This window comes from Nyctereutes procyonoides, unplaced genomic scaffold (genome assembly GCF_905146905.1).
Source record: "Nyctereutes procyonoides isolate TBG_1078 unplaced genomic scaffold, NYPRO_anot_genome, whole genome shotgun sequence".
Taxonomy (NCBI): domain Eukaryota; kingdom Metazoa; phylum Chordata; class Mammalia; order Carnivora; family Canidae; genus Nyctereutes; species Nyctereutes procyonoides.
In genome coordinates, this window is record NW_026575125.1 from 80801123 (window position 1) to 80813506 (window position 12384).

General features: G+C 38.3%; 1 protein-coding gene across 1 annotated transcript in view; it reads right to left on the reverse strand.

The window, feature by feature from the left end:
* GUCY2F (guanylate cyclase 2F, retinal) overlaps nucleotides 1–12384 on the reverse strand; it is a 100397-nt gene that overhangs the window by 47697 nt on the left and 40316 nt on the right. Inside the window, exon 7 of the mRNA XM_055337469.1 lies at nucleotides 9584–9673. Coding sequence (XP_055193444.1) covers nucleotides 9584–9673 — 90 coding nt within the window. The remainder of the gene's footprint in view (nucleotides 1–9583; nucleotides 9674–12384) is intronic.

Genomic DNA, 12384 nt, shown 5'->3' on the forward strand with positions numbered 1-12384 from the left:
AGTCAGTTAATTTTTACCAAATTGGAAAGTTAACTCGATGGAGAAAGGAAAGCTTTTTTAAGCAGTTGCTACAGGAACAAAAGGAAAGCTTTTTTTTAAGCAATTGCTACAGGAACTGGCTATCTCTATGGAAAAACAATGAACCTTGATCACTATCTCGGTCCATACACAAAAACTAATTCAAAATGGGTCATAGTCCTAAATCTAGAATCTTGGAATAGACAATGATTTCTGGACCACAAAATAAAACAACAGACTGAACTTCTTCAAAATAAAAAATTTTGCTCATCGAGAGACACCACTAAGAAAACAAACAAGACACAGACTAAGGAAAAATATTACAAAACACATATCTGACCAAAGGTTTATATCCAGGATACATGAAGAATGTCTACAATTCAAAAATTAAAAGACAAAAAAAACAATTTTTTCTTACATGGCAAAAATTTGAATGGGCGATTCACAACAGAAGATACACAGAAAAATTATAAACGTATGAAAAAGTGCCCAACAACTTTAGCCATCAAGAAAATGCAAATTAAATCCACAATAAGATACCACTTCACAGATACCAGAAAAGCAAATATCAAAAAGACAGATGCTGCTTAGAATTTAGAACAAATGGAACATCCATACATTTCTGTTAGTATAAAATGTTGTAACCAATTAGAAGGAAGAACTGTTTGGATGTTTCATATAAAGTCATCTGTATCTGCTCTTTGACTCATTTAATCTATCCTTTTTTTACAGATTTTATTTTCTTAACTGATCCCTACACCTAATATGGAGCTTGAGCTCATAAACCACAGATCAAGAGTTGTATGTTCTACCAACTGATCCAGCCAGGCACCTTTCAGTTAGTCCATTCTTATGTATTTACCAGAGAAAATGAAAATATATGTTCACAAAAATACCCAAAAATATTTGTAGTTGCCAATTAAAAGATGCTCAACATCACTAATCATCAGAGAAGTGCAAATCAAAACCACAGTGAAATATCATGTCAAACACATTAGAGTGGCTACTATAAAAATTTTTTTTAAAAAACCAAACCCAGGGCAGCCCGGGTGGCTCAGCGGTTTAGTGCCGCCCAGGGCCTGATCCTGGAGACCCGGGATTGAGTCCCAGGTCGGCCTCCCTGCATGGAGCCTGCTTCTCCCTCTGCCTGTGTTTCTGCCTCTCTCTGTGTGTCTCTCATGAATAAATAAATAAAATCGTTAAAAAACCCAAACCCTAAAATAATAAGCGTTAGCAAAAATATGGAGAAATTAGAAGTCTTGTGTACTGTTGATAGGATTGTGATGAAATGGGACGACCACTATGGAAAATTTTATGAGATTCCTCAAAAAATAAAAAATAGAGCTACCATATGATTCACTAATCCCACTTCAAGGTATAAACCCAAAGAATTGAAAACAGTCTCAGGTATTTGCACACCCATATTCATAGCAGCACTATTCACAATGGCCAAGAAGGTGAAGCAACCAAAATGTCCATCAGGAAATGAGCGAGGGGCATCTGGGTGGCTCAGTGGTTGAGCGTCTACCTTTGTCTCAGGTTGTGATCCCAGGGTCCAGGGATCAAGTCCTGCATCCGGCTCCCTGCGGGGAGACTGTTTCTCCCTCTGCCTACATCTGTCTCTAGAAAGTAGAATGGTGTTAGCAGGAATTGGGGGAAGGTGGAAAAGAGAGTTGTAGCTTAATGGGTAGAGTTTCAGATTTGCAAGATAAAAAATGTCTGATCTGTTTACAACAATGTGAATATACTTCACATAACTGAACTGTGTATTTAAAAATAGGTAAGGAGTGCACTTGTGATGAGCACTGAGTATTATATGTAACTGATGAATCACTAAATTCTACACCTAAAATTAAAGTTGATTTTTTGTAAAAAAAAAAAAAAGAGGTAACATGCTAATTTTGTGTTTTTTTCACCATTAAAAAAGATTATACTTTCCTTATTCATTACACCAAAAACCTAGAGACTAGCCAAATGTTCAGTAGCAGCAGGAGAAACAAATTATGATATATTTATAAAATGAAATACTACTTAGCAATTAAAAAAATGAATATTATTATATTCAAAAACATGAATTAATCTTAAAAAGTACGATGTTGAGAAAGAAAAGCCAGGCACATAAGAATACATATTATAGTATTCTATTTATATGAAATCTAAGAACAAAAAACAATACGATGATATGATGATAGAAATCAGAACAGTGGTTTCCTCTGGGCTAGGGACAATGACTGAGAAGGGAAACAGGGAGCTTTCTAGGATGATGAACATATTCTATATTTTGTTTTGGGGAGTGGTTACACAGATGTATACAATTGTCAAAATTCACTGACTAGAACATCTAATTAAATCTGAATAAAAAATCTATTTTAAAAACACAATGATACAACATGAAATAAACCAGTCACAAAAAGACAAAGGCTGTGTGATTCCACTCTCATATGCAATAGCTAAAGTAGTCAAATTCACAGAAACAAAACAGAATGGTGGTCACAAGGAGCTGGAAGGGGCTGGGTAGGGTAGTTGTTTAATGATATAGAATTTAAGTTTTGCAATCTGAAAGATTTGTGACAATCTGTTGCAGAATAATGTAAATATTCTTGACACCACTGAATTATATACTCAGGAATGCTAAATTTTGTTATGTCTTTATCATCATTAAAAATAAAAATTTAAGGGATGTCTGGGTGGTTCAGTTGGTGAAGTGTCTGACTTTTGATTTCAGTTCAGGTCATGATCTCAGGGTCAGGAGATCCAGTCCTGCATTGGCCTTCTGCACTGGATGTGGAGCCTGCTTGGGATTCTCTCTCTCCCTCTGCCTCTCAACTCCCACCCCCACTGGTGCACCCTGCTCTCTCTCATTCTCTCCCAAAAAAATGTAAACAAAAATGAAAAATTAAAAAAAAATGAGGGGGTGCCTGGCTGGTTCCATTGGTAGAGCATGCAACTCTTGATCTCAGGGTCATGAGTTCAAGCCCCACCTTAAGGATAGAGTTTACTTATTTTACTTAATTAAAAAAATTTTTAAACCAATGAGATACCCCTGTAAACCCATTAGAATGGCTAAAACTATAAAGACAATCAAATATTTTTGATGATGTAAAGCAAAAGCAGCTCTCATAACTTGCATGTAGGAAATTAAAATGGGAAAAGATTTGATAGTGTCTTGTAAACTTAAATGTACACTATACATCAACATAGAAATTCAACTCCTAGGTGTTTAACCAAGAGAAATTAAAATATGTGTCCGTAAAAAAGAATTGTAAAAAAAAGAGAGAGACTTGTAAAAAGCATATTTCTAGCAGCTTTATTCACAATAGACAAAACTGGAATCAGCTCAAATGCCCATCAACAGGAAAAGACATAATTAAATTGTGCTGTATTCATATGATTGAATAATACTCGTCAATGAAAAGAACAAGCTATTTATACACACACAATAATAGGGATTAGTATCAGTTGGGAGGCTATATGATACCACTTCTATGAGGTTATAGAAGAAGCAAAATTAATGTAAGGCAAGAAAAACCCTGGAATAGTGGTTCCCTCTTTTGGGGGGTGGGCACAAATTTACTGAAGAACACAAAGGACCTTCTCCTGCTGATGAACATTTGGCTAGTCTCTAGGTTTTTCTGGAGAGAAAGAAATGTTTCTTATACAGGATCAGCAATCTTCTGTAAAGGTACATATAATAAATATTTTATTCTTTGCAGATCATATATTGTTTCTATTGCATAATCTTTATTTTCCTTTTTTTGTTGTTTTTTACAACAACTTAAAAATGTAAAAAACATTTTTAGCTCCCAGGCTATGAAAAACAGACCATGGCCAGATTTGGTCCAGGGGCCATAGATTGCTGATCCCTATTTCATATCATGATAATGGTCTAGACTATCTGGGTGTATCCCTTTATCAAAATTACATATCTATAATATGGGCATTTCAGTGTATATAATTGTACATCAAAAATAGAGAACTGCAAAACAATAACAACAGCAATAATAACCAAGTTAGAGATGAAATAATAATGGTAGAATGTTGATAACTTTTTTGAAGCTGGGTGATGGGCAAATGGAGTTTGGTTATATTATTCTGTTTCTTTTCTATGTGTTTGCTACTTTCCATAATAAAAAGTTTTTGAAAAGGAAAGAAAGACTTCCAGGATGTAGCTGAAGCAGTACTTAAGGGAATTTTTTAGCTTTAAGTGACTATACAAGAAAATAAAGGGTAGCCCGGGTGGCTCAGCAGTTTAGCGCCGCCTTCAGCCCAGGGTGTGGTCCTGGAGACCCGAGATGGAGTCCAGCGTCAGGCTCCCTGCATGGAATGGAGCCTGCGTCTCCCTCTGCCTGTGTCTGTGCCTCTCTCTCTCTCTGTGTCTCTCATGAATAAATAAACAAAATCTAAAAAAAGAAGGAAAAAGAAAATAAGGAAGGCTTCCAGTTCAAAAAATTAGAAAAAGAGCAACGAATTAAAAACACAGAAAATAGGGTGCCTGCCTGGCTCAATCAGTTAAGCATCTGCCTTCAGCTCAGGTCAAGATCCCAGGATCCTGGGATTGAGCCCTTTTTCTGGCACCCAGCTTATCAGAGCATCTGCATGTTCCTCTCCCTCTGAGCTGGTGCTCTCACTCACCCTCTCTGTCTCTCTCAAATGAATAAAAAATCTTTAAAAGAAAACGCAGAAAGGAGAATGAAAGAAATAATAAGAATATAAATCAATGAAATAGAAAGCAGACGTACACTTGAGGAAAATCAACAAAGCCAGAAGTTGATCTTTGGAAAAGATTTTAAAAATCGGTAGTCCTCTAGCAAAATTGATCAAGAAAGAGAAAACACAAATTATAAATATCAAGAATGCAAAGGGGGCATCATTATAAATCCTAAAGCTACTTAGAATATTGCATGAGCATATTAGATACTTCTTTGTGCCAGTAACTTTCACAGAATATATGACATGGCCAATTTTCTTTTAAGCTATAACTTACCAAAAGTGGTACAAAAGGAAATAGAATGTTTGAATAGTCTACTATCTATTCCAGAAATTGAACCTGTAATTTAAAATCTCCACACAAAGAAAAAAGCAATATGAATCTATTTAAAGAGAGTTAAGTAGAAAACTGACAAGATCAGATTCTATTTTGAAAAGACCACTTTGCAAAGTGGAGAAGAGATGTGAGAATGATAAAAGTATATGTGGTTTAGTAGTTAAAAGATAATTACCAGTGGTTGCCAGGGATTAGGGAGAGGGAGGTATGAATAAGCGGAGCAGGGGATTTTTAGGGCATTGAAACTATTCTGCATGTTGCTATTATGGCAGATACATGTCATTATACATTTGTCAAAACCCATAGAACAGACAACACCAATGGTGAGCCCTAATGTAAACTGTGAACTTTGGGTGATAATGATATATCAATGTATGTCCAGCAGTTATGACAAATGTACCACTCTGGTTTGGGGTGGTGATAGTGGGGGAGTCCATGCATGTAGCTTGGGCAGTAGGCATATGGGAACTCTGTACCTCTAGTTCAATTTTGTTGTGAACCTAAAATAGTTTTTAAAAAATTACTTCTCTTGAAAAAAAAAAAGACAATTGCAATACCTCTGGTGGAAGTTGATAATGGCTTGGAGAAGGATGGTAATAGTCAAAATAGAAGAAAAGAAGAACATTGGAGGTTGAAGGAGAAGGGAGAATCTTTGAAGTATGAGTTGAAGAGAGTAAACTAACCAATAAAGTATAATGGACTTAATGAAGAGTGATAAGGGACATTTTAAGATGAGAAACATGAATTTATAGTGAAAACAATATACCTTGTTGCATGACTTTCTGCTACAATACTTGGCTATTTAAGAGCAGGCACAAAGTGAAGAATTAGGATCATCCAGAATTTGGATTTTGTAGATATGTTTGACCATAAAGGCAGAAATAAGAATGTGTTCAAACGATAGATTATGGAATCTAAGATGGACACAAGAGAAGACAAAAGAAGGATTTATGGTTTGGAAGAAAGTAAAGGTCAGTAGAACAGGAAGACCTGATGTAAAGTACACACAAGGTAAAAGAAAAGGAGGATACACTTCAAAGACTATGATGCCTGAATCTATGATTTTGGAGGTAAAGCACTTTCAGTAGCAATTATAGATGATGACAAAGCCTAAGGTACAATGATAGCAGTGGATGGCCAAGTGGAATGGAAGAAGAAATGATTAGAGATCATATGGTAAGGAACTAAACAGCTAAGGTATTAGATGGCACTGGGAATATACCAATTGTTTGCAGATGGTAGGGAAGAACATGACCTTGGAGATACAGCCTGATTTTCCTACACACACTTTTGTAGAAATTAAGGCTCTAAAAGGATGTTGAAAGTCATCAGTCCTTTGGCCTTCTAACTCCAGCCATTTGCCTTTCAAGAATATCCATCTCACTGTGCAGGGCTCTTTTCTACAGGTGGCTTACCAAGATCTGCTTTCCATTCTGGCTCCTGGTATCCAGTCTCAACATATTAAGATCATGAAGGCACGTAAGTGGTCAAGGCAGTGTTAGAGGCACAGTGATGGCATAGTCAGTTCCACCTCCTGCTTCATAAAAGTACTAGAAATGAATTTGAGCCTTTCACGTGGTAAATGCTGGAAAACTCTGGCCTTCCCCCTAGAGTTGAGTTGCTATCTGCACCTGACATGGCCATATGAGTCAGTAAAGGGACACATAAAAAGATGTCATGAGAATAATGGGAGCCAGTTTTCTCACTATTAAAGAACGGAGTTACAATACGGAAAGGAGAAAGGACAAAATGAACTCTGTGGCATTCAATTATAGTTGGAAGTATTAATATGAATTCATGCTTTTAGATAGATGACAGATAGATAAATGATAGATTTGAATAAAATAAAAGTCCATACATGCACACAGGTATAAATATATAAACAAATAAATAAATGGTGGAGAAGGTAAGGCTCTTTCTTACAACACAATACCAACCAATAAACATAGAACACTGGAGTTAGAAAATCAATGGATGCTAAAATTAATGAGCAAAAGTTTGATGAGAAACAAGGTATTTACACAGACTTAAAGTATCTGTTTACAGATTATGTATTAATTACAGTGGGGGGAAAATAAATTTATTATTAAAAAAATAAAAAAATAATAATTACAGTGGGGGAAAGACAGTAACTCAATACTGGAGAAATTTAGTAGATTTTGAAACCATCTAAACTAAGTAATCAAAATTAACATCAGCAATAATGGGACAATTGATATTGTGTGCCTCCTGATAAAAAGCACTGAGAAGAACACCATATCACTTCTGTAGTTTTCTAGCTAAAGATGCATAACTTAAATCTAACCATGAGGAACATGGGATAAACCCAAATTGAGGGACCATCTACCAAGTAACTGACCTGAATTCTTAAAAAAAATATCCAGGTGAAGAAAAAACAAAGAAAGGCTAAGAAACTGTTCCAGATTAAAGGCAATAAGGAGCCATGACAACTAACCATAATGTGTGAGCCTAGATTGAAAACTGGCCTGGAGGGGATCCCTGGGTGGCGCAGCGGTTTGGCGCCTGCCTTTGGCCCAGGGCGCGATCCTGGAGACACAGAATTGAATCCCTCGTCGGACTCCCGGTGCATGGAGCCTGCTTCTCCCTCTGCCTATGTCTCTGCCTCTCTCTCTCTCTCTCTCTCTCTCTGTGACTATCATAAATAAATAAAAATTAAAAAAAAAAAGAAAACTGGCCTGATGTGAATCATGTGATGCTATGGCAAAAGTATGGGTTTTGACCATTGATAAAATATGGACAATAGAGGTACCTGGGTGGCCCAGGTGGTTAGCATCTGCCTTTGGTTTGGGTCATGATCCCAGCGTCCCAGGATTGAGCCCTATATTGAGCTCCTTGCTCAGCAGGGAGCCTGCTTCTCCCTCTTCCTCTGCCCCTCCCCGTGCTCATGCACACTCTCTGTGTCTCAAATAAATAATCTTTTTAAAAATATGGACAATAGTTATATTATTGTATCAATGTTCAATTTTCTAATTTTGATCATTATACCGTAGTTATATAAAAGAATGCCTTTTTGAGGAAATACACACTGATGTATTTTAGAGGTAAAAGTAGAGGATGTCTACATCTTACTCTCAAATGGTTCAAAAAAATAATATACATAAGCTTATAGAGAATGAAAAGAAATTAGGCAAAATGTGAACAATTGCTTAATCTAGGTAGGGTATACAAGAATTCCTTGAATTTTTCTTGCAGTTTTTCTGTTAGTTTGAGATCACATCAAAATCAAAAATTCCCCCAAAATCACAGACACATTTTACCTTGGGTCAATACCTATCATCTTACTTCCATACTTGCAGTCAATCAGCTCTCCCAAGTTTGGCCCTGCTTGGCTCCAGACTTTGAAGTTAGCTTCTGTTTAGCATCCTGGATCATCAAACCAGTGTGGAATTGCCTATTCTAGCTCTGACATTGCCCCCCCTTCTGGATTCATCTCTCATTATTTTACCATCAGGGACACATCCTGTCCACCATGAGCCACATCTCTTCCATTCCCCCATTTCCTTTGTTTTCTCACTTGTACAGTGCTCGGGATGTAGCAGGTGTCTGATTCATACTTATTGGATTGACTTGAACTTGCCTGCTTCAGAGATGTGAAGAAATCTATTATTACTTTCTAAAACTCCCACTCATGAGTCTAAAGGAACTGGAGACAGGCTCTGTGAATCTTTTATGGACTCAAAGCTCAAGGAGGAGCCAAAATTTTAAGTGGTTTGGGAGGAATCATTGTCATCCCTGCCTTATCTACACACTGCTTCCTTAAATGAACCATCCAAGGACTCTAAACATAACTGTTAAGACTGGGGAAATCACCATTTTTCTTATTATGCAAGTGGTAATTACAAGATGACTTTTCCAGGCCTGACAACTGGAATTTGAAAGATTATGGGATATATACTTAATAATAAGCATAATAGCTACCATTTTACAAAGAAGCTATATGTCAGGAAATGTGCAGGATGCTTGATGTGTATTATCTCTTTTTTTAAGATTTTGTTTATTCATTTATTCATGAAAAACACAGAGAGAGAGAGAGGCAGAGACACAGGCAGAGGGAGAAGCAGGCTCCATGCAGGGAGCCTGATGTGGGACTCGATCCTGAGACCCCAGGACCACGCCCTGGGCCAAAGGCAGGCACTAAACCGCTGAGCCATCCAGGGATCCCCCTGTATTATCTCTTTTAATCCTCATACTAACCCTGGGGAATAGACATTAATGTACTTCCTTTACAAATAAGGAAAATAAGGCTCAGGGAGTTTAGGTGACTTGTCCAAGTTAAAATACCTCTTAAGTGGGGAAAGCTGGAAATTGAATTCTTCATGTCTCTTTGACTTCAGAACCCATACTTTTGCCATAGCATCACATGATTCACATCAGGCCAGTGGCAACCCTGCAGTTTCCCTGCACTGATTTGTTAAGGGGTCTTCCTAACAGCTGATGTTAGTTACTTTGGAGAAAGGATTGGTTTTAGTGGGAACGGACATAAACAAGCATTTCTCATACCATTTCAAACATATCACTTGCACTCGATTTGATGGACTTAATGTCTCCAAAACCTCCAGAGGGGAACTTTTTCAGCCACACCCAATCACCCTAGAAAGAAAAGGCAGAGAGGAGTGATGAGACTTAGTTGCCAACAGCTTTAGAGCAATGTCCCTTCCATATGAAGGGTATAATCACACCATCAACTCAAACAGGCTTTGTTCCTCCTCCATTAGCCTCCACCATATGGACATTCTGTATTTGAGCTAAAAATGAGGTCATGCCAGGGTGCCTGGGTGGCTCAGTCAGCTAAGTGTCAGACTCTTGATTTTGCCTCAGGTCATGATCTCAGGGTAGTGAGATCCAGCCCAGCCTCTGGTTCCATGATCAGTGGAGAGTCTGCTTGAGATTCTCTCTCTCCTTCTCCCTCTGCCCCCACCCCCACTCAGTCTCGCTCTCTCGCTCTCTATCTCTTTCCAAATAAATAAATAAATAAATAAATAAATAAATAAATAAATAAAATCTGAAAAATGTGGTCATGCAGAGAGGTGAAAAATTAAAATTCCAATTGACTAAGGTCAGGAAAACCATTGCAAGTATGCAGACCTCAGAAAAGGAATGATACAACTCTCCTAAATGACTCCCTTCACTAACTGCAAAAAGTGCTAGGTCATTTCACTTACTCATAGCTAAGTGGTGTAGCATTCGGTTCCCTGTGGTTAATGGTGAGGGTTGGTGGTTACGATTCTTACTGCCTTGAGGCATCCAACTTGGGAGATGTAAGGCAGGAGTCATCATAGAGCAAATGTTCTCTGCATTTACCTTTCTCAATTTTTCTCTTGTGGGACAGGCCATTTGGGGGGCCTCTTATGCTTTAATCATAAGCCAACTGGCTTCAATGTAGATTAAACATTTCTTACTTGGATGCACAAATGTACTACCATAGTAATATGAGTAATCTAGACTCTTTCAGGAGTCTATTTCTGACTTTTTAAGTACAAAGCAGCTATGTCTAAGGCTGCTGTCAAGTCAAACACAACAATTATTTTATTGTCTTCACTTTAGCACCAGCACCTGATAGATAATTTTCTTCTCCGTGCATAGCCTCAAGGATTCATCAGTCATCAAGCCCTATTTAGTTTCTGTCTGACCCAAATTTTTTAAAAAAGCAATACAAATATAGCTTCCTTTTTCTCCATGATAATAATAATGCCTCGCATTTGCACAGTGCTCTTAACTCTTCAAAGTGCTTTCACATCTATTACCTATAGCCTGGATGTTCCATTTCAGGCTGTACCAATTTGTCATCAAGTAGAGAAAATAAAGCAGAGAGCTCTGTGCAGTCAAATTCCAAGAATAAGACTCTCTTATTAAGGATTATATCCAGCTGTGGCACTGCATCTGGAGACCTGCCAGAGGAAAAGGCTAATAACGGGAGCTGCGGGCATCTGAGTTACATGTCCGCACTTTGGGTTAGAGGGCATCTTCAAGCCAAGGAACTCAAAACCCTTAACTAGGGAATGGCTCTCAGCGGCCTTCAGCAGCTGAACAGTACTGTGCCAGCCAGGCTCAGCGCCTACAGAGTCCAGCAAGATAGTTCAGGATCAGTGCCTGCCTGCAGCAGAATGGTCAAGCACGAAAGGCAGCCTGCCTGGTCTCTTGCTCAGAAATTAAATTCTCTGCACCCCAGACCAGCTGTATCATGGTCACCTGGATGAAACTGGTTAGAACTAAGGCCAAATCTCAGGCTCCACCCCACACTTACTTAGTCAAGAGGGTCAGACATGAGCTCAGAGTTTTAGCCTTTAGAGGACTTTGCCCTTTAGAGAGATCAAAGCCAAGGTTTAAGCTGCAAGAAAAAAAATTCTAACTGGGAATTCACAAAATCAACAAATGTATAGGATATACCGGTGGGCAATGAAGCCTTTCCAGCACCTTTGCAACCATATTACCCAGCCCCTGGTCATTACTAGCTGTTATGGCAACTTTGTGCTAATTAGAAAGGATGCTCAAGGAAAAATAAAGAAACAAACATGTAAGAACTTTACTTTACAGCCTGTGGCAGCCCTGCGATGTTGGGCAGCAGCCCTGGCCCGATACATTCATGCATGTGCCACACTCTCATTTACTCATACATTCTCCAGATACCAAGGAACACATTCCTCTAGCAGCATGGATATTCTACATACCACCAAGCCCTGACTGCCAGGTGGAGCCTCTTTGTCAGGTTTGGAGTCAGGCTATAAACGTGGAAGAGAGAAGTTGAAATTGGATCTCCAAGAATATTAGGCAGGAGGAAGGAGTAACCTCAAAAAACTCCTGGGGACTAGTCAAGGTAGCATATAATCAGGTGCACATATGTTTACTAGTGACTATGTGTGAGTATAGTCGAGTACACTTGTATAAATGTACATATGAGAAATAGCCCCCCCTCCCCCACCTCATTCCCAAACTAGACTGGGAGGTCAGAACCTCTTTGCCTACTCCTGCACCACTCTCATATAAATTAGTATATGTCTGTAATGTGAATAGTACCCTCTTAAATATGGTGCCCTTGCGCAGTGTACAACATGAACGTCAGTACTGGCAGCCCTGACTCTGCCTCTAGCCAGTACCTGATACATTTTTTCCTGGAGTCAGCCTTATTACAGACAGGCGTTAGCCTTCTCTCTGACTTATTAACTTTTAGAAGTAGTTAAGCAGAGATTTTTTCCAGCCAAATCACCAAATTTGAGAGCTGGAAAGGATCTTGGGTATCCCTGTTCTAATCCCTTCATATTTTGATAAAGAAACTGAAGTCTGAAGAGATTAAGCAACTTGTC